Source organism: Bombina bombina, chromosome 6, assembly GCF_027579735.1.
Source record: "Bombina bombina isolate aBomBom1 chromosome 6, aBomBom1.pri, whole genome shotgun sequence".
In the NCBI taxonomy this organism is placed as follows: Eukaryota; Metazoa; Chordata; class Amphibia; order Anura; family Bombinatoridae; genus Bombina; species Bombina bombina.
Window position 1 is genome coordinate 760,987,769 of NC_069504.1, and position 23,191 is coordinate 761,010,959.

General features: G+C 39.1%; 1 protein-coding gene across 4 annotated transcripts in view; it reads left to right on the plus strand.

Moving 5' to 3' along the window:
* Positions 1 to 23,191, plus strand: part of NSD3 (nuclear receptor binding SET domain protein 3) — a 1,671,583-nt gene that overhangs the window by 1,356,861 nt on the left and 291,531 nt on the right. For all 4 annotated transcript variants that reach the window (XM_053718034.1, XM_053718036.1, XM_053718037.1 and 1 more), the window contains one exon: positions 9,527 to 9,668. In XM_053718034.1, the coding sequence (XP_053574009.1) occupies positions 9,527 to 9,668 (142 nt within the window). The remainder of the gene's footprint in view (positions 1 to 9,526; positions 9,669 to 23,191) is intronic.

Here is a 23,191-nt window from a genome sequence, read left to right on the forward strand (position 1 = left end):
CGTATGGAGCTTGAAGGCCCGTGTTTCTGGCGAGCCTTCAGGCTCGCCAGAATCACCAGTTATGAAGCAACAGTCTAAAGACCGCTGGTCTATAATCTGTCTGCCTGCTCTGAGGAGGTGGACAGTCATCGCGAGAAATCAACCCGATCGAATACGATCGGGTTGATTGACACCCTCTGCAAGCAGCCGATTGGCCGCGAATCTGCAGGAGGCAGATTGCCCCAGCAGTTCACAAGAGCTGCTGGTGTAATGCTGAATGTGGAGAGCGTATTGCTCTCCGCATTCAGCAATGTCTATCGGACGTGATCCGCTGATCGGATCATGTCGGACAGAGGGTTGATAAATTGGCCCCTTAATCTTTAATATTAACATATCTGGTAGCTGTCCTCTTAATTTCTGGATGTTTAAACACATAACCATTGTGTTCCCAAAATTAATTTTTTAAAAAAACCTTCCTGGTTTTGGTGGCTTAAATGGACATGATACCCAAATGTTGAAGCACTTGCAGTTTCTGAAGTGTTGGCTGCTCTCCCACCTTCAAACATGCGTAGAAGGTCAGTTCAGCTGTTATCTTCTACAAGATAATAGCTGAGACCAGGGATACTGTTTTTTCTTCAGATGGTGAAGTTTCCTCTGGGGATGAGGATTTCTCATCTGATGTTGAACCTAATGTTTCTTCTTTTTTTTTTTAAAGGTTACTTAAGTTACTTTAGGGGTTCAAGATCTTAAAGTTTCTCATGATAAGCCTTGTAATTGTTTAAATTCATTTTTTCCCCTGAGGTTTTCCCTGTGCTTGATGCTGCCTCGGACATGATCTCTAGGGAATGTTCAAATCCAGGCATTTTTTAAAAAAGGTTTAAAAAATTATATAATTTACCTGCTGCTAATCTAGATGGGAAACAGTTACCAAGGAGGATGGGGCCATTTCCACTCTGGCTAAACGTACTACTATTCCTACTTCCAAAACTGCATGCGCGCCCCCCAATCTGGAAGTTCTGGTAGAATTCAGATTAAAACCTCTTTCAGGAGGCTTGGTTTCAGAGATATCAAATAGGATTCAGAACAAGGCTTCCCAGAGGAAGGTTTTTTCTGTCCAATGTTCCAAGGAATCCTGTAAAAGCTCAAGCTTTTCTTCAGTCTGTCTCAGATCTGGAAGATATGGGAGTGATTGTTTCAGTTCCTTTTCAGGAACAGGGGATGGGATTGTATACTTGTATTCATTATTCTAAAGAAGAAAGGTACTTTTAGACCAGTTCTGGATCTAAAGGCTAGATCTAAAGGCGCTGAGCAAGTTTGCAAGGATTCCACATTTCAGAATGGATACTATCAGGACTTTTCTGCCTTTTTTGTTCAGCTAGGTCAGTTTATGTCCACAATATATTTAAATGATGCTTACCTTCATGTTCTTATCCACAGCAGCCATTTCCAGTTTCTGAGGTTAGCCTTTCTGGACAGGCATTTTCAGTTTGTTACTCTTCCATTTGGTCTGGCTATGGCTCCAAAAATATTCACAAAGGTTCCCTTCTGTGTGTGAACAGGTTTTAGGGTATTGCAGTGTTACCATACCTGGAGGATCAATTTTCCAAAGATTTCTTTGGTTCCTCAGACAAAGGTAACTTTCTTGGGTGTCCAAATAGACTCAGTATCCATGAGTCTCTCTCGTTTCTGTAAATGTATACAAGTCTGTGTTCAGCTGATGGCTATCACATGATACACAAGGCTGGCAAATTTAAATACATTTTGGAAATTTGTCAAGAAAAATCTGCTCAATTAAAATTAATAGTTTTTTTATGCACTGATTCTGCAATTCTACTGTATTTAATGGTCCTTTAATTGAAGTTATGTGCTGTCGTAGATTCACATTGTAGTGTGTAACAATAAAGGTGCTTTAACAATACCTCTCCATAGACTAAGCTTAACAGAGCATATGAATACTTCCTGGCTGAACAACCTAATGAACAATTTGCAAAAGCCTTGAGTGAATTAAGTCTATTGATTTTAAACATTTCTCCTTGGAATTACCTTTCCTGACCCCTAGAAGGAGGCAAAGATTCTCAAACCACAGCTCTATTAAACCCCTTCCACCTTACCAGAAATTAGTCCTGTCTTTGCCAACAAACTTCCCAGGTACTTTGAAGAAAAGCTCAAGCTTTTCTTCAGTCTGTCTCAGATCTGGAAGATATGGGAGTGATTGTTTCAGTTCCTTTTCAGGAACAGGGGATGGGATTGTATACTTGTATTCATTGTTCCAAAGAAGAAAGGTATACGTTTAGACCAGTTCTGGATCTAAAGGCTAGATCTAAAGGCTCTGAGCAAGTTTGCAAGGATTCCACCTTTCAGAATGGATACTATCAGGACTTTTCCAGTGACCCTAAGGCGGAGTTTGTGGATGCTCTAGTACCTTGTTGGTTTTCAGGAATAAGAATATTGCTAATAAGAATAGGAATACAGGAATAATAATAATAGAATATTATAGGAATAATAGGAATATTGCTAATCTTCCTGACATTCATGGCTTTTATTTAGATTAACCCTATAATCAAGCCAATTTCTCCTCCCTGGAATCTTAAAGGGACAGTGTACACCAATTTTCATATAACTGCAAGTAATAGACACTACTATAAAGAAGAATATGCATATATACTCTTGTAAAAAAAATCCAGTATAAAACCTTTTAAAACTTACTTAGAAGCTTACAGTTTACCAGTGTTGATGAAGTTAGGCTGGGACACCCAATGGAAGGGGCTGGGAAAGCAGAAAGAGCAAACCCCCTGTTCCCTGCATATGAACAGATTACACAAACCATAGCAGCACAAATCTATAGACCTACATCTGATACTTTGGGACTTAGTTAGGAGTCTGAAAATCAGCACAATAATATTAAAAAATAAGCAAAACTATAGATTGTTACAAAAACACTCCCAGATGGACTATATAAATAGATAATCTACAAAACATTTATGTAAAGGAAAATATAGTGTACAATGTCCCTTTAACTTGGTGTTAAAGGTTTTGCAGGCTCCTCCATTTGAAAAAAGGGATTATATCAGAGCTTCCCCCTCACTCACTGCCCAGTATAATTGGCCCTTATCTCCAAAAGGACCTCACGTACACATGCATAGAAAAAGAGACATTTTATATAGGCGCATAAAAAAATGCTGGATTGGAGAACTGATTATTCAATTAATAAAGTTTATGAGGAATATTTTCTCTAATGGCAAATGTAATAGTTGGACTCTGGATTTCAGAAAAGCACTTGCTTAAGATAAAAAATAATAATAGGAGAGTGCAGTTATAGGTATATTTAAAACATAACAGTGTTTATTTATTCTCAAATAGGATAAAAAGCTTCTAAGATGTGCACATCTAAAACAATATGTTTAAAATATATTAAAACAATGTGTGTGTGTGTATGTATATGTGTGTGTGTATATATATATATATATATATATATATATATATATATATATATATATATATATATATATATATATATAATTGTTTCCAGAGGATACTAAGCATATATAATGAGATGTTTCCAAACGGTACCATAAAATACATAAAAAACAATGTTTAATGGACAGATAATTAATGTCTCAGATAGAGAACAATTTTATGTTCTGAGAGGAGCCATCAGAGAGCCGCAAGAGGTAAAGTATTTGGCAAAAAACTTAGCTTGTCTTCATGGGTATCCACTGGTCCAAGAACAAAACCACTAGTAGTGACGTCTTCCTCTGACAATTTTCACACTTTGGGTAGAAAAGACCTTGATCAGTTTAGTCTACTATGCTTTCATTCTTTCATATGGTTGGACTGAAAAATATTTATGGCACATACAACAGATGGCTATTCCAAGCTGTGGAGTGCTAGTTTGGAAACGCCCACTTACTTCATTTGACCCTATGCATACAGTGGATATTAAGCTCCTTTCTTGGAAGGTTTTGTTCCTTTTTGCTATCTCTTCTGCTAGAAGTGTATATGAATTATCTGCTATTTCTCTTGAACCTCCTACGATAATTTTCCATCAGGATAACGTTCTTTTAATAAATTAGTTTGACTTTTTGCCTAAGGTGGTATTTTTGAATAACATTAGTCGAGAAAATGTTGTCCCTTCTTTATGTCCTAATAAAGACTTCTTCAGGGAGGCTTTTTCATAATTTGGATGCTGTTAGAGCCTTTAAAGGGACATGAAACCCCAAAAAAATATTTCATGATTCAGATAGAGAATACAATTTTAAACAACTTTCCAATTTACTTCTATTATTTAATTTGCTTCCTTCACTTGTTATCCTTTGCTGAAAGGTTTATCTAGGCAAATTCAGGAGCAGCAGAGAACCTAGATTCTAGCTGCTGATTGGTGGCTGAATATATATACTGATTGTCATTGGCTCACCCATGTGTTCAGTTAGAAACCATTAGTTCACTGCTGCTCCTTCAACAAATGATACCAAGAGAATGAAACAAATTAGATAATAGAAGTAAATAAGAAAGTTGTTTAAAATTGTATTCTCTATCTGAATCGTGAAAGAAAAAAATTGGGTTTCATTTCCCTTTAAGTATTATGATGAAAGCTTTTTTTTTTTCCCCCGGGTTGAGAAAAACTTAAATTATGCTTACCTGATAATTTTCTTCAGATGGAAAGAGTCCACAGCTCCCCGCCCGTATTTTCTGTTGGGCGTCTGTTATTTTTGTTCTTCTGGCACCATTTCACCCTGATATTTCTTCTACTGTTCCTTGTTCCTCGGCAGAATGACTGGGGGATGAGGAAAGTGGGAGGAGTATTTAAAAGATTACTTTCTGTTATAATTTTTTTATTTTAAAGATTTTTATTGAGGAAAAGTGATACATACATTTTATATGATAAACGCAATGCAGTAAATAAACATATATCTGACTATGATTGTACTATAATATTGAAAATCCTCCATTTTCAGTCCCCATAAACAGAAGTACAGATCTCTCTTGGACCTGTTTTGGTGCTTGTTTAAAACCAAGGGGATTAATATTCAACAAATAACATGAATAAAAGATTACATTAAATCAGACTGCATCATATGATAGATAAACAGAATATAAAGAAACTATTTGTTTCTAAAAAAAAACATTAGAAAGATGCATAAGTCAGGACTGGTTGCTATATTAACACACATCTCACAAGGACCAGCAGTTAACATTTATGAACTAATTACTATAGAGCTTAACTAAACAGATAAATGATTAGTAATTGTATCCCCGAAAATAAATTCTATCTATGATGTCCTGAGTGGTTAATAACATATGCTCTCAACAAGTTGTTATACTTCCCTCTCTGCTCATAAAAATATATTACAGACCCTAATTTGAAATGCATATAACACACAATTTTAAACCTTCATTCGTTGCTTAGTTCCTATCACTGCCATTTTGTGGTTTACACTTGGCTCCCCGACACCGGTCCCGGCCGCGGACCCTGCCGGTGGGGCCCACAATGTTATCCTATTTCTTTCAGGAACTGAGGCTACATTTATAGAATGTATCCCTTTTCCAAGTGTAGAAGTAAAAGTATGTCCCCCTAGGAGCGACCCCCTAAACCCCACAGAAAACATACAAAGTTATAAAAGGGCATTAATGCTTTCACTGTGCCTCTTTCCACTTGTCATTGTGCGCATACTTTTTTCTTTGCTTTATATAATGCAAAAATAGGGATGCTTGGAGTCAGATAAATCAGGACTAAAAAAAAAAAGTAGGGGATTGTTAAAACATAAGCTTGCTCTAATATCTTATAAACACATAGGCTCTTTAAAAAAGGAAAAATAAAAACACATAAAAGGTGAAACAGTTAACATTTTTGAGCCAGCAACGTTAAAATATATAGGACAATACCAAGCTATTCTCCAGCTGTCCTTAAAGAGTCCCAGCCGTGATCCATACTAAACTGTTTATTAAAGTTCCCTTTTGCTGGGCAAAGGGGCACGTCAGCCAGAATCTGCAAAACCACAGCTGTAGTATATGGTGTATCCCCCACCGGTTCATCTTTGCTTTTGCGGCTAAGTCCTTCTTCCATGCAAGATGCATTAGACACCGGCACCGCGCCGGTTGAAGCATAAAACTTTGTAGGAGCCTTTAGGGCTGTTGCGTGGTGAACGCTTTCAGTTTGCTTTCGCTTAGATGACAAATCCTCATTCCGGTAAAAGTTGGAACCCGGGTACTTATCCACCTTTGGAGATTTAATTTTCTTCCGAAAGGATTTCTTGCGAGGCGGGACCTGTGGAGGTATTGCTATATCTGAAGAAATCTCTGTTTTTCTCAGGGCGGAAGAGACCACGTGGGCGCCTTTTGCCGCGGTCCCATCCGCCATATTTGTTTTCTCCGCCTCTTCCAACTTGCTCCCTGTGTTGGGTTTAAACAGCTGTGAGTTTATTAGAAAGTCCCATGGAGCTCTCTGTAGTAAATCTTGAAAGCGATGTTCCATCTTGTTCAGAAAGTTATCTAAATGAGATGCGTAGCTGGATTCTTTCTCATCGGCCATATTTGTTTCGTATTGATAAATACCCTATTATACTTGATCTCTTTATGATTCTAGCTGCTGATTGGTGGCTGAATATATATACTGATTGTCATTGGCTCACCCATGTGTTCAGTTAGAAACCATTAGTTCACTGCTGCTCCTTCAACAAATGATACCAAGAGAATGAAACAAATTAGATAATAGAAGTAAATAAGAAAGTTGTTTAAAATTGTATTCTCTATCTGAATCGTGAAAGAAAAAAATTGGGTTTCATTTCCCTTTAAGTATGTCCCCCTAGGAGCGACCCCCTAAACCCCACAGAAAACATACAAAGTTATAAAAGGGCATTAATGCTTTCACTGTGCCTCTTTCCACTTGTCATTGTGCGCATACTTTTTTCTTTGCTTTATATAATGCAAAAATAGGGATGCTTGGAGTCAGATAAATCAGGACTAAAAAAAAAAAGTAGGGGATTGTTAAAACATAAGCTTGCTCTAATATCTTATAAACACATAGGCTCTTTAAAAAAGGAAAAATAAAAACACATAAAAGGTGAAACAGTTAACATTTTTGAGCCAGCAACGTTAAAATATATAGGACAATACCAAGCTATTCTCCAGCTGTCCTTAAAGAGTCCCAGCCGTGATCCATACTAAACTGTTTATTAAAGTTCCCTTTTGCTGGGCAAAGGGGCACGTCAGCCAGAATCTGCAAAACCACAGCTGTAGTATATGGTGTATCCCCCACCGGTTCATCTTTGCTTTTGCGGCTAAGTCCTTCTTCCATGCAAGATGCATTAGACACCGGCACCGCGCCGGTTGAAGCATAAAACTTTGTAGGAGCCTTTAGGGCTGTTGCGTGGTGAACGCTTTCAGTTTGCTTTCGCTTAGATGACAAATCCTCATTCCGGTAAAAGTTGGAACCCGGGTACTTATCCACCTTTGGAGATTTAATTTTCTTCCGAAAGGATTTCTTGCGAGGCGGGACCTGTGGAGGTATTGCTATATCTGAAGAAATCTCTGTTTTTCTCAGGGCGGAAGAGACCACGTGGGCGCCTTTTGCCGCGGTCCCATCCGCCATATTTGTTTTCTCCGCCTCTTCCAACTTGCTCCCTGTGTTGGGTTTAAACAGCTGTGAGTTTATTAGAAAGTCCCATGGAGCTCTCTGTAGTAAATCTTGAAAGCGATGTTCCATCTTGTTCAGAAAGTTATCTAAATGAGATGCGTAGCTGGATTCTTTCTCATCGGCCATATTTGTTTCGTATTGATAAATACCCTATTATACTTGATCTCTTTATGACAAAAAGAAAAAAAAAGGGTCTACTTGCTCTGTTGGTCCGTGTGGTTAATAATAAACTTGCTGTGTCCAGTCCTGACAGAAAACCTCGGTAAACCGAGGGGGGTAGCGTTGCCTGTCGTGAGCCGCCGCTCCAGGTCTTTACTGCCCGATCTTGCGCTCTAGCTTCAAAAATACAGTGACAAGCTTAGGTAATTATATGCAATCCACCAGGCCAGTAAAACTGGACACTTTATATTGGTCGTGCACTGTGTTTGCTATCCCACAACGGCGGTTTGTTAGATAATCAGCAGGAGCACTGAGGAGATGCGACCGTCCACAGTCGCTGTTCGGACACGCCCCTTCTGTTATAATTTTTAAGCTAAACAACTAACATATTAAAGTTAATAAACATTAATTAAAACCTACTGACCTATATTTTCTCCAAAACGAAGTTTCATAACGTTCTAAAAGTTATATCTTTTATTCGCCGATGATGTCACGTTATCCTGCCCACTATTTTCAGCACTGTGTGTTCAAAATACTTAAACCAATAACTTTGTGTTTAAAGCGCCATTTTGAAACCTAGGTATTGTAAACGGATTGGTACAGAGCAAAGGATACCCACGGAGTGGGTTTGGAAAACAATTAAATTTGCAGACAAGATTTCTGATATACGGTAGAGATATGTTAATGAAATGCTATTGATAAAAAGCGTATTTGGGGTAGTTAGTTAGTAACAGGCATAGAAAATATTTACTTACAGTGGCCCTTTAAGCCTTTGGCTGGTGTTCTTTGCCTCCTCCTGGTGGCCAGGTTCTGAATTCCCAAAATTAATGAATGCAGCTGTGGACTCTTTCCATCTGAAGAAAAGAAAATTATCAGGTAAGCATAATTTGTTTTTTTTCCTGGTTGAAGCTTTTGATTCATAAAGCTTTCTTGGAGGTGGGACAGTCTCCATCCATTGGGATTTACAGTCCTTTCTACCAGGGTTAAGGATGAAAGAAAACCTAATTTATGCTTACCTGATAAATTAATTTATTTCATGGTGGTGAGAGTCCACGAGACCCCACCCTGTTGTCATTGATAATTATTTATTTTTGGCACATCTTTTTTCCCTGCTGCTTTTACTTTTTTAGTTCATAAAGGGACTGTCTACTCAAAATTAAGCTTTCATGATTCAGATATGGCAACTTTCCAAATTACTTCTATCATCAAATTTGCTTTGTTCTCCTGGTATTCTTTGTTGAAAGCTAAACCTAGGTAGGCTCATATGCTAATTTCTAAGTCCTTGAAAACCTCCTCTTATATCAGTGCATTTTGACAGTTTTTCACAGCTAGACGGCGCTAGTTCGTGTACCATATAAATAACATTGTGCTCACTACTGCAGAGTTATTTATAAATCAGCACTGTTTGACTAAAATGCAAGTTTGTTGAAAGAACTGAAATAAAGGGGCAGTCTGCAGAGTCTTAGATTTTAATTCAGAGAAATACAGTATGTGTGTAGCTCATTCAGGTGTGTAATTTCCTAAGCTTTGGGGGTTGCAGATAGTGTGTTACAATATATATTTATCATTTTGACTTTGACATATAGTCACCTAAAACATCTTGTTTGAGATCTAGTTGCTATTTTACCCATGATCTCTTAATATTATACTCAAGTTTATGTATACTTTACTCAGTGACACTAAATGTTAGATTTTTGTGTTTTACATTAACATTGACAGAATGTTTTATGGATTATCTTAAATTCTAACTTATAGGATCGTATTATAGATGCTGGACCCAAGGGGAATTTCTCACGTTTCATGAACCACAGCTGTAATCCCAACTGTGAGACACAAAAGTGGACAGTTAATGGTGATATCAGAGTGGGACTCTTTGCACTTTGTGATATTCCTGAAGGTACATTTCAAGAAATAAATTAATAAAATTTATTGTGTAACATTTTTAATGTCATAAATGCAATATTGTTTATTTTGTAAATATATTTTATTTAAAAAAAATATTTGTTGCCCAATTATACAGGACATAACAAGTTACAAGTATGGATTTGCAATACCATAATGCTTTCTAGGCTGCTGTCCTTTGTGTCATTATAGACCTATTACTAATTTATTTCATACATGTGTTGAGATTCCGTTATCCATTACTCCTGGGAATTACCTTTCCTGACCACTAGGTGGAGGAAAATATTCCAATGCTCCAAGAGGCCTATAAAAACCCCTCCTACCTCTATGGTGACTAATCTTGTCTTTGCCTCCGCTGGAGGTAGGTGAAGAATGAAGGTGCTCCAGATGTTTTCTGCATAGTATGAGGGGGTCTCATACGGAGTTGAAGCCCATTTTCTCCTCAGAGTGCTGCTGTTTGGAGAAAATGGACTTCAACTCAGTATGAAACCCCTCACATAGAAAACATCTAAAGCAATTTGGAGTATTGTGTAGTGGCACATTTACACCTTGTTGGGAGTTAGTCACAAGCATGCCACAGGTGTCGCAGGGACATGTCTGTTGGGACATCAGTATGCTCCTGTTTCATTTAATGTGCTATTATGTTACTACTTTAATGTATTTATATTTATTATACTGTGCAGCCTAGGGACAATGTTATTTGTTTTATTTGTGTGGCTCCTTTAAATTTGTAAAAATAATTATTTTCTTTTTACATTTTTCTTTTGCCACGTTAGCACAATTTGGTTTAAAGTTTGTGCTCGTCAGCTTGACCGATTTGCGTATGTCGGTTTTCCGAGCTTTGTGCATGTCAGCTAGTCGATATAGCTCATGTCGGGCGATCGTTTTAGCATACATCATCAATGTTTTTTCTCCTGCGCATATTTTTTTCCCACAAGCTGTTGCATATGGGATATACATTCTTACCAGGAGAAGGCAAAGTTTCCCAAACCTCAAAAGCCTATAAATCCCCTCCTACCTCACTTATACCCCAGTCTTAAATTTTGCCTCCGTTGAAGCATTATGATGTGCTTGATTTCTTCAGTGAAAGGCGCTTCAGAGCATATCATCTCAGAGTACAGTGGTTTTCAGAGGGTTGTGATTGGAGTACTGCCCTATGATACAATGTTTTCGCCTCATGTGAAATTCTTCATAGTCTCTCTGTAAATTCGGTCTCAGGGACTCGTGTTCTGCCTCCCTTTACAGATCAACGCTATACTCCTGTTCCATTTCCTCTGCTGATATGTTTCAGTACTGGTTTGGCTGTCTGCTACTAAGTGGACGAGTGTCTTTGGGTAAGTATGTTGTCTATTTTTTAAATAGATACTCGCATCTATGTTTATGGGCACTTTTGAATATTTAAAAGTTTAACTATATATGTATATATGGTCCTGGGGCAGATACTTACTATTCCCCTTGCTTGTTTTTCTCACAAAAGAAATTCAAATGTGTGCTTCAAATTGGACACATAATATGCTTGTCGGGTTTGCGCACCATAGTACACATAGGAAGTGTGCGTCAATATTAACGTAAAACTTTCTAATCTGACACTTAAAATCCTTGTCAGGTTAGTGTGCCATGTAAAATTAAATCTGAACACGCGTCAAAATTGACGCAAGACTTCGACCGCTGACATCACATAATAGAATGTGCATGACTGACTAACAAGCGCACGTCAACAGATGCACACACGTCAAACACTAGCATCCTTTTTTTCAAGTAAAATAGTGACTGAAAATTGCGCACACTGACCGTTACTACTTACTTAAGCTGCATTTGCTTAGCGCTTTAACGTCCATGCAATGATATATAAAGGGGCATATTTTTTCCTTTCCTCAAAAAGCTTGCCTTAAGGGGGTTGAAACAGTAATTATTGCATTCATTTAACAAAAAAAATTGCCATAATGGAGAAGTACCAATCTGTCCTTAAATTTACCATAGGAAATGAGTCTACTGAACACCTTTCTACCAAAGCTAAGTGTGCTTATTGTAGTAAAACAACTAAAGTAGCTTCTTCAGCTCATTTATGTGACTCATATTTAGATTTTTTTTATCTCATACCGATCAATCTAATGATGTTTCTATGTGTATTAATGCACATGAATAAGCGAAAAATGTCTGTTCGCATTTTAGCTTCTACGCATAATATAAGTCCTGAACTACAAAATACTGAAGTATCTTCAAATGATGAGAATTCCTCTAACAGTGAGGCTCCCTCATCTGACATATAACCTGATAATTTCTCCTTTTTAAAAAAAAAATGAACATAAATAACTCTTAATCACTTTAGGGATTGAAGAATCTAAACTTTCTGATGATAAAACCTGTAATTGTTTAAATTCAGTTTAGTAAACTGTTGTTAATCTCCCTGAGATTCTCCCTATACCCGATGTTGTCTTTGACATGATTGCTAAGGAATGGTCTAAACCAGGTGTCTCTCTTAAAGGGACAGTCAACACCAGAATTTTTGTTGTTTAAAAAGAAAGATAATCCCTTTATTACCCATTTCCCAATTTTGCATAACCAACACAGTTATAATAATACACGTTTTACCTCTGTGATTATCTTGTATCTAAGCCTCTGCAAACTGCCCCCTTGTTTCAGTTCTTTTGACAGACATGCAGTTTAGCCAATCAGTGCTCAGTCCTAGGTCACTTTACGTGCATGAGCTCAATGTTATCTATATGAAACATGTGAACTAATGCCCTCTAGTGGTCAAAATGTATTCAGATTAGAGACAGTCTTCAAGGTCTAAGAAATTAGCATATGAACCTCCTAGTTTTAGCTTTCAACTAAGAATACCAAGAGAACAAAGCAAAATTGGTGATAAAAGTAAATTGGGAAGTTGTTTAAAATTGCATGCCCTATTTAAAACATGAAAGTTTTTTTTGGACTTGACTGTCCCTTTAATCCTTTTACAACGTTTAAAAAACTATATCCTTTACCTGCTGCTAATTTAGAGTTATGGGAAACGGTTACCAAAGTTGATGTGACCATTTCCATTCTAGTTAAATGCAGTACTAAAGCAGACAGTTCCACTTTTATAGACACTTTAGAATTAAAACTTTAATCTTTTTTAAGAAGGGCATTTTTACATACTGGCTATATACTTAGACCAGCTATCTATTGCTGACCTGGCTGCTGCTGGTTAACCAGTCTTGCACAGCAATTTTCAAATTAATTAAATTTACTTCAAAATGCAAACAATTTTATTTGCGATACAGTATTTGATATAATAAAAATGTACATCAAAAGCATGTCTCTAGGTATTACTTACCAGAAGAGCCCTATGGCTTAAATCCTGGAATACTGACATGGTGTCTAAAACTAGATTATTATCTCTCTCTTTCAGAGAAAAGAAATGGTTTGGGTCTCAACTGGGGTATATTATTTCTACTATTACTGGAGGTAAACGAGCTTTTCTTCCTCAAGACCAAAAGGAAAATTTAAAGCTCCTTTCGTCAGAATAGAGAACATCAAACTGACTTCTCCCTTAAACCCTCTGGCTCAGTCTGGAGACCCACTTCAAATTGGAACAAATCCAAACAGAATAAGAAATGTAATCCATCCTCTAAGGCTTCATGAAGAAACGGCCCCCATCCCAGTATTACTGGTAGGGGGCAGATTAAACCTTTTCCAGAAAGCTTGGTTACAATCTGTCTAAAACCTCTGGATTCAAAACATTATTTCTCAAGGATATTGAATTGGTTTTAAAATAAAACCTCCTACATGAAGGTTTTTTCTAACCCATATTCAGAAACATCCAATTAAAGCTCTAGCTTTTCTTCAGTTTGTCTCAGATCAGGAAGATATGTAAGTAATTGTTTCAGTACCTTTTCAGGAAGAGGGGACAGGATTTCTTCTGTTATGTGTGATCAGTCCACGGGTCATCATTACTTCTGGGATATTATCTGCTCCCCTACAGGAAGTGCAAGAGGATTCACCCAGCAGAGTTGCTATATAGCTCCTCCCCTCTACGTCACCTCCAGTCATTCTCTTGCACCCAAAGACTAGATAGGAGGTGTGAGAGGACTATGGTGATTATACTTAGTTTTTATAACTTCAATCAAAAGTTTGTTATTTTACAATAGCACCGGAGCGTGTTATTACTTCTCTGGCAGAGTTTGAAGAAGAATCTACCAGAGTTTTTTCTTATGATTTTAACCGGAGTAGTTAAGATCATATTGCTGTTTCTCGGCCATCTGAGGGAGGTAAAAGCTTCAGATCAGGGGACAGCGGGCAGTTGAATCTGCATTGAGGTATGTAGCAGTTTTTATTTTCTGAATGGAATTGATGAGAAAATCCTGCTATACCGTTATAATGACATGTATGTATACTCTACACTTCAGTATTCTGGGGATGGTATTTCACCGGAATTACTCTGTAAAAGTACATTAAGCCTTTTAATAGGTATTTAATTCATGTTAAACGTTTTTGCTGGAATGTAGAATCGTTTGCATTTCTGAGGTACTGTGTGAATAAATATTTGGGCATTATTTTTCCACTTGGCAGTTTGCTTGTTTTGATTATGACAGTTTCGTTTCTCTCTCACTGCTGTGTGTGAGGGGGAGGGGCCGTTTTTGGCGCTCTTTGCTACGCATCAAAAAATTTCCAGTCAGTTACACTTATATTTTCTGCATGATCCGGTTCATCTCTAACAGAACTCAGGGGTCTTCAAACTTCTTTGAAGGGAAGTAGATTCTCTCAGCAGAGCTGTGAGATTTATATAGTGACTGTGTTTTAAAAACGTTGCTCTGTGATTTTTATGTTTAAAATTTAATTAGTGTTGCTTTACTAATGGGAACAAACCTTTGCTAACAAGTTGTGTTGTTTTTAAAGAGTGATGCTATAACTGTTTTTCAGTTCATTATTTCAACTGTCAATTGATCGTTTAGTGCTTCTTTGAGGCACAGTACGTTTTTGTTAAATAAGATTGTAACCAAGTTGCATGTTTATTGCTAGTGTGTTAAGCATGTCTGATTCAGAGGAAGATACCTGTGTCATTTGTTCCAATGCCAAGGTGGAGCCCAATAGAAATTTATGTACTAACTGTATTGATGCTACTTTAAATAAAAGCCAATCTGTACAAATTGAACAAATTTCACCAAACAGCGAGGGGAGAGTTATGCCGTCTAACTCGCCTCACGTGTCAGTACCTGCGTCTCCCGCCCGGGAGGTGCGTGATATTATGGCGCCTAGTACATCTGGGCAGCCATTACAGATAACATTACAAGATATGGCTACTGTTATGACTGAAGTTTTGGCTAAGTTACCAGAACTAAGAGGCAAGCGTGATCACTCTGGGGTGAGTACAGAGTGCGCTGATAATTCTAGGGCCATGTCTGATACTGCGTCACAGCTTGCAGAGCATGAGGACGGAGAGCTTCATTCTGTAGGTGACGGTTCTGATCCAAGCAGATTGGATTCAGATATTTCAAATTTTAAATTTAAATTGGAAAACCTCCGTGTATTACTAGGGGAGGTCTTAGCGGCTCTTAACGATTGTAACACTGTTGCAATACCAGAGAAAATGTGTAGGTTGGATAAATACTTTGCGGTACCGGCGAGTACTGACGTTTTTCCTATACCTAAGAGATTAACTGAAATTGTTACTAAGGAGTGGGATAGACCCGGTGTGCCGTTCTCACCCCCTCCAATATTTAGAAAGATGTTTCCAATAGACGCCACCACACGGGACTTATGGCAAACGGTCCCTAAGGTGGAGGGAGCAGTTTCTACTTTAGCTAAGCGCACCACTATCCCGGTGGAGGATAGCTGTGCTTTTTCAGATCCTATGGATAAAAAATTAGAGGGTTACCTTAAGAAAATGTTTGTTCAACAAGGTTTGATATTGCAACCCCTCGCATGCATCGCGCCGATTACGGCTGCGGCAGCATTTTGGATTGAGTCTCTGGAAGAGAACCTTAGTTCCGCTACGCTGGACGACATTACGGACAGGCTTAGAGTCCTTAAACTAGCTAATTCATTCGTTTCGGAGGCCGTGGTACATTTAACCAAACTTACGGCTAAGAATTCAGGATTCGCCATTCAGGCACGTAGGGCGCTGTGGCTAAAATCCTGGTCGGCTGATGTGACTTCTAAGTCCAAATTACTTAATATACCTTTCAAGGGGCAAACTTTATTTGGGCCCGGTTTGAAAGAAATTATCGCTGACATTACAGGAGGTAAGGGCCACGCTCTACCTCAAGACAAAGCCAAAGCTAAGGCTAGACAGTCTAATTTTCGTCCCTTTCGGAATTTCAAAGCAGGTGCAGCATCAACTTCCACTGCACCAAAACAGGAAGGAGCTGTTGCTCGTTACAGACAAGGCTGGAAACCTAACCAGTCCTGGAATAAGGGCAAGCAGGCCAGAAAACCTGCTGCTGCCCCTAAGACAGCATGAACCGAGGGCCCCCGATCCGGGACCGGATCTAGTGGGGGGCAGACTCTCTCTCTTCGCCCAGGCTTGGGCAAGAGATGTCCAGGATCCCTGGGCGCTAGAGATCATATCTCAGGGATACCTTCTAGACTTCAAATTATCTCCCCCACGAGGGAGATTTCATCTGTCAAGGTTGTCAACAAACCAAATAAAGAAAGACGCGTTTCTACGCTGTGTACAAGATCTATTATTAATGGGAGTGATCCATCCGGTTCCGCGGTCGGAACAAGGACAAGGGTTTTACTCAAACCTGTTTGTGGTTCCCAAAAAAGAGGGAACTTTCAGGCCAATCTTGGATTTAAAGATCCTAAACAAATTCCTAAGAGTTCCATCGTTCAAAATGGAAACTATTCGGACAATCTTACCCATGATCCAAAGGGGTCAGTACATGACCACAGTGGATTTAAAGGATGCTTACCTTCACATACCGATTCACAAAGATCATTACCGGTATCTAAGGTTTGCCTTCTTAGACAGGCATTACCAGTTTGTAGCTCTTCCATTCGGATTGGCTACGGCTCCAAGAATCTTCACAAAGGTTCTGGGTGCCCTTCTGGCGGTTCTGAGACCGCGAGGAATTTCGGTAGCTCCGTACCTAGACGACATTCTGATACAAGCTTCAAGCTTTCAAACTGCCAAGTCTCATACAGAGTTAGTTCTGGCATTTCTAAGGTCGCATGGATGGAAAGTGAACGAAAAGAAGAGTTCTCTCTTGCCTCTCACAAGGGTTCCATTCTTGGGGACTCTTATAGATTCCGTAGAAATGAAGATTTATCTGACAGAAGACAGATTAACAAAGCTTCTAGATGCATGCCGTGTCCTTCATTCCATTCAACTCCCGTCAGTAGCTCAATGCATGGAGGTGATCGGCTTAATGGTAGCAGCAATGGACATAGTTCCCTTTGCACGCCTACATCTCAGACCGCTGCAATTGTGCATGCTGAGTCAGTGGAATGGGGATTACTCAGATTTGTCCCCCACTCTGAATCTGGATCAAGAGACCAGAAACTCTCTTCTATGGTGGCTTTCTCGGCCACATCTGTCCAGGGGGATGCCTTTCAGCAGGCCGGACTGGACAATTGTAACAACAGACGCCAGCCTTCTAGGTTGGGGCGCTGTCTGGAATTCTCTGAAGGCTCAGGGACAATGGAGTCAGGAGGAAAGTCTCCTGCCAATAAACATTCTGGAATTGAGAGCAGTTCTCAATGCCCTTCTAGCTTGGCCCCAGTTAAAGACTCGGGGGTTCATCAGGTTTCAGTCGGACAACATCACGACTGTAGCTTACATCAACCATCAGGGAGGGACAAGAAGCTCCCTAGCAATGATAGAAGTATCAAAGATAATTCGCTGGGCAGAGTCTCACTCTTGCCACCTGTCAGCAATCCACATCCCGGGAGTGGAGAATTGGGAGGCGGATTTCTTGAGTCGCCAGACTCTTCATCCGGGGGAGTGGGAACTTCATCCGGAGGTCTTTGCCCAAATACTTCGACGTTGGGGCAAACCAGAGATAGATCTCATGGCGTCTCGCCAGAACGCCAAACTTCCTCGCTACGGATCCAGATCCAGGGATCCGGGAGCGGTTCTGATAGATGCTTTGACAGCACCTTGGAACTTCAGGATGGCTTATGTGTTTCCACCCTTCCCGCTGCTTCCTCGATTGATTGCCAAAATCAAACAGGAGAGAGCATCAGTGATTCTAATAGCGCCTGCATGGCCGCGCAGGACTTGGTATGCAGACCTAGTGGACATGTCATCCTGTCCGCCGTGGTCTCTACCTCTAAGACAGGACCTTCTGATTCAGGGTCCATTCAAACATCAAAGTCTAACTTCTCTGAAGCTGACTGCTTGGAAATTGAACGCTTGATTTTATCAAAACGTGGGTTTTCTGAGTCGGTTATTGATACCCTGATACAGGCTAGGAAGCCTGTTACCAGAAAGATTTACCATAAAATATGGCGTAAATACCTATACTGGTGTGAATCCAAAGATTACTCCTGGAGTAAGGTTAGGATTCCTAGGATATTGTCTTTTCTACAAGAAGGTTTAGAAAAGGGTTTATCGGCTAGCTCATTAAAGGGACAGATCTCAGCTCTGTCCATCTTGTTACACAGGCGTCTGTCAGAAAATTCAGACATCCAGGCCTTTTGTCAGGCTTTAGCTAGGATCAAGCCTGTGTTTAAAACTGTTGCTCCGCCATGGAGTTTAAACTTAGTTCTTAACGTTTTACAGGGTGTTCCGTTTGAACCCCTTCATTCCATTGATATAAGATTGTTATCTTGGAAAGTTCTATTTTTAATGGCTATTTCCTCGGCTCGAAGAGTCTCTGAGTTATCAGCCCTACATTGTGATTCTCCTTATCTGATCTTTCACTCAGACAAGGTAGTTCTGCGTACTAAACCTGGGTTCTTACCTAAGGTTGTCTCTAACAGGAATATCAATCAAGAGATTGTTGTTCCCTCCTTGTGTCCAAATCCTTCTTCAAAGAAGGAACGTCTTCTACACAATCTGGATGTAGTTCGTGCCCTCAAGTTCTACTTGCAGGCAACTAAAGATTTTCGCCAAACTTCTTCCCTGTTTGTCGTTTATTCTGGACAGAGGAGAGGTCAAAAAGCTTCTGCTACCTCTCTCTCTTTTTGGCTTCGTAGCATAATACGTTTAGCCTATGAGACTGCTGGACAGCAGCCTCCTGAAAGAATTACAGCTCACTCCACTAGAGCTGTGGCTTCCACTTGGGCCTTTAAGAATGAGGCCTCTGTTGAACAGATTTGCAAGGCTGCAACTTGGTCTTCGCTTCATACTTTTTCCAAATTTTACAAATTTGACACTTTTGCTTCTTCGGAGGCTATTTTTGGGAGAAAGGTTCTTCAGGCAGTGGTTCCTTCTGTATAATGAGCCTGCCTATCCCTCCCGTCATCCGTGTACTTTTGCTTTGGTATTGGTATCCCAGAAGTAATGATGACCCGTGGACTGATCACACATAACAGAAGAAAACATAATTTATGCTTACCTGATAAATTCCTTTCTTCTGTTGTGTGATCAGTCCACGGCCCGCCCTGTTTTTTAAGGCAGGTACATATTTTTTAAATTATAATTCAGTCACCACTACACCCTTGGCTTCTCCTTTCTCGTTGGTCTTTGGTCGAATGACTGGAGGTGACGTAGAGGGGAGGAGCTATATAGCAACTCTGCTGGGTGAATCCTCTTGCACTTCCTGTAGGGGAGCAGATAATATCCCAGTAGTAATGATGACCCGTGGACTGATCACACAACAGAAGAAAGGAATTTATCAGGTAAGCATAAATTATGTTTTTTATCAAATCTTTTTTTGTACCAATGAAGGATAACTCTTTCAGACCAATTTTGGGTCTGAAAACTCTAAAAAAATAAAATTGTAAGAATACCAACTTTCAAAATGGAAACTATCAGGACTTTTCTGCCTTTTATTCAACAAGGTCACTTTATGTCCACAATAGATTTACAGGATGCTTACCTTAACATCACAATTCACCCAGAACATTATCCGTTTTTTTGAGGTTCCTGGAAAAATATTATCAGTTTATTGCTCTCCAATTTGGTCTAGCTACGGCTCCAACAATATTTGTATACTTTTATCTGTAAGCAGAGCTCAGGGTATTGCAGGATTTATTTACCTGGACGATATCTTGGTACTTGCTCAGTCTTCTCATTTAGCAGAATTTCACACAAAACAACAGTTTTTTCTTCAAACACATGGTTGGAGGATCAATTTACCAAAGAGTTCCTTGATTCCTCAGACAAAGGTAGACAGATAGATTCAGTGTCCATGACAGAACAGAGACGAATACAGTTGATATCAGCTTGTCTGAAACTTCAGTCTCTCTCATTCCCTTCAGTGGCTCTGTGTATGGAAGTAATAGGCCTCATGATTGCAGCTTTGGACACAATTCCATTTGCTCAATTTCATATGAGACCTTTTCAGCTTTGTATGCTGCGTCAATGGTGCAAGGATTATACTCAGATTTCCATCTAAAGGGGAGGAGAGTCCACTGCTTCATTCATTACTATTGGGAATTAAGAACCTGGCCACCAGGAGGAGGCAAAGACACCCCAGTCTTAAATACCTCCCCCACTTCCCTCATCCCCCAGCCATTCTTTGCCTTTCGTCACCGGAGGATGGCAGAGGAGTGCCGGAGTTTCGGAGTAGTCTCTTGGAGCGTAGTACTCTTTGCATTGGGACTTGAGTTTTAAGCAGTGGAGGCTTATCCATAGGGGCAAATGGAGCAATGCCCTCCCTACCAGAGAATATTTTGGGGGGAAAATAAATAAAATTCTATTTGCCAAAAAATAAAAATAAATTAAAATTTAATGGTAAAGTCAATGGGACAAGTAGGTTTAGGTTACTATATTTTTTTCCAGAAGTTGGGTAGGGGGTTGGTAATTAGTTTAACATAATAATAAGCTCATAATAACATAAATTCTTAGCAAACTAGAATCTAAGGGCGTTTTTGACATATGCCCTGTTTCAGAGCAGTTTGCGCATGCTTTGTCTGCCCCCAGTGGACGATTGTCATGTGACCAATCCAGTTTCCATTCGGCCATCTAAGCACAGACAGACTTTTATTCTCTGATTGGATGCAGCAGGGGTGTGTTAGAGCTACCCCTTTCTCATTGGACTACCACTTGTTCACTCTCACGCTGCTGCCAGGGAGGGCTAAGTGAGTAGGAGCTTATATTTTAATAATGTGAGTCCGTCTTTATTGCCTGTCAGTGTCAGTAAGTATGTAATTAAAAGCCCCTCCGGCTCCCTCTTGCTGGAGAGAGCAGGCAGTTTGCAAGCGGCACACACAGGGGAGCGAGTGCAGCTTCCAGACATTGATTGTCAAATCTGCCTCTGTCTATGGGGGAAACACCAGGAAGGCAGCAGCATCATATTGTATGGTTGTGAAAAAAAGGAGGAGAGATAAAATCGATATTTTGCTTGCAAAGCCTCTGATGCCTGACTGAGGATCGCAATAAACAAAGGAGAGCAGTTCTCCCTCTTTGTTTATCACAATCCTCAGTCAGGCATCAGAGGCTTTGCAAGCAAAATATTGATTTTATCTCTCCTTCTCCATTATTCACAGCCAGATTATGTTAGCAAAATAAAGCAGGAGGCTGATTGCAGACTTGACAGCATGGATGTCCCTTCCCCTGGAGGTGAGAGTCAGGCAGAGCTGAAGCTCCTTTGCTTCTGACTGCTTTCACTGTTAGCTGCTCATATGCATTAACTCCTGAACTAAACGATCCTAACAAGAACTGCAAATCCCTGCTGCTATGGGTATAATCATGCAGCAGGAATTAGCAGCCAGTACTGTAACAGTTAACAGAGTAGCACTTGCACTGCCCCACCTCCTCACCAGCCCTCTCACTGAGCTGCAGTGACATCATCATGATTCTAACAGGAAGTGCAGAGAAGCTAAGCATAGGCGTGTAAGGGACAATAATGTGCCTGTGAAAGGGAAGGCAGAAGGTAAGAGAGTGAAAGCACAGCCTTACAAAACCAATGTGTGTGTGAGATTATTGTGTGTTATGCTGCTGTATATTCTGGTTATAACCAGTCATCAGAAAGATACACTATACATGAAGCCCTGCATGTCACACAAACTGTTGTTCATTAAGTTTAACATGCAGTTATTGAAAGTAATGGTTTGAGGTGATTAAAATCAAATACACACTGCAAGTGTAAATGTGCGACAATGGTGAGGTTGCCTTAGGTTCAATAAAAGTATTTGCACTATCAATATTGCAAGAGCTGGACCTCAAACCTGTTTACTTTCATGATTCAAAACAATGCAGTATTCTGTCTCCTGTCTGTCCCCAAATTTGTGATTATTTTTATATATATATATATATATATATATATATATATATATATATATATATATATATATATATATATCCTCCAAAAAGAGATAAGCACAGTCTTACATTACCACAACTGCCAGGGTGCACTTCACATAAAATATGTACATTCCTTGTTTGCAAGAAGACACTCACTGGTCTTTAGTGAAAAACAGCTTTTAATTCATGTTAGAAAGCAAGTACATCCATAACGTTTCGATGTCGTTGTGACATCTTTATCAAATGTTCTGCCAATATCAACAATATAGAACAATCATGTTCCCAAAGAGGAGAAAATCGATTTTCTCCACTTTGGGAACATGATTGTTCTACATTGTTGATATTGGCAGAACATTTGATAAAGATGTCACAACGACATCGAAACGTTATGGATGTACTTGCTTTCTAACATGAATTAAAAGCTGTTTTTCACTAAAGACCAGTGAGTGCCTTCTTGCAAACAAGGAATATATATATATATATATATATATATATATATATATATATATATATATATATATATATATATATATATATATATATATATATTTAATATAATATATATATATTATATTTAATATACTATATATATATATATATATATATATATATATATTTAATATAATATATATATATATTTAATATAATATATATATATATATTTAATATATTATATATATATTTAATATAATATATATATATACTATATATATACCATATATATATCATATATTTACTATATATATATATATATATATATATATATATATTGTAGGGATATAGGAGGAGCCATGAGGGCGGGCTTTATTTAAAGAGGTGGGGTCTAGCGCTCCACCATCTTTAAAATTCACCAGCTGCCACTGGTTTTAAGTAGTCCTGTCAGCCTGGGCCTGGGTGAAAGTTAGAGTCCGGAGATGCAGGGAGAGTCTTTCTGTGAAACCATCCCGACTCATATTAACAGTGTTGACGAGTTTCGCTGCCTGCTTTCTACACTCAAGTCCAAATCAGAAGCGGCGTTACTAACCTGTCACACTTGAAGGGCTGTGTTCCTGTTACATGGTGTGGATTCTGGTAAGATCTTTTAATTTCTTTTTTATGACACAATGAGTCCACAGATCATCTTTATTACTAATGGGATATTCACCTCCTGGTCAGCAGGAGGCGGCAAAGAGCACCACAGC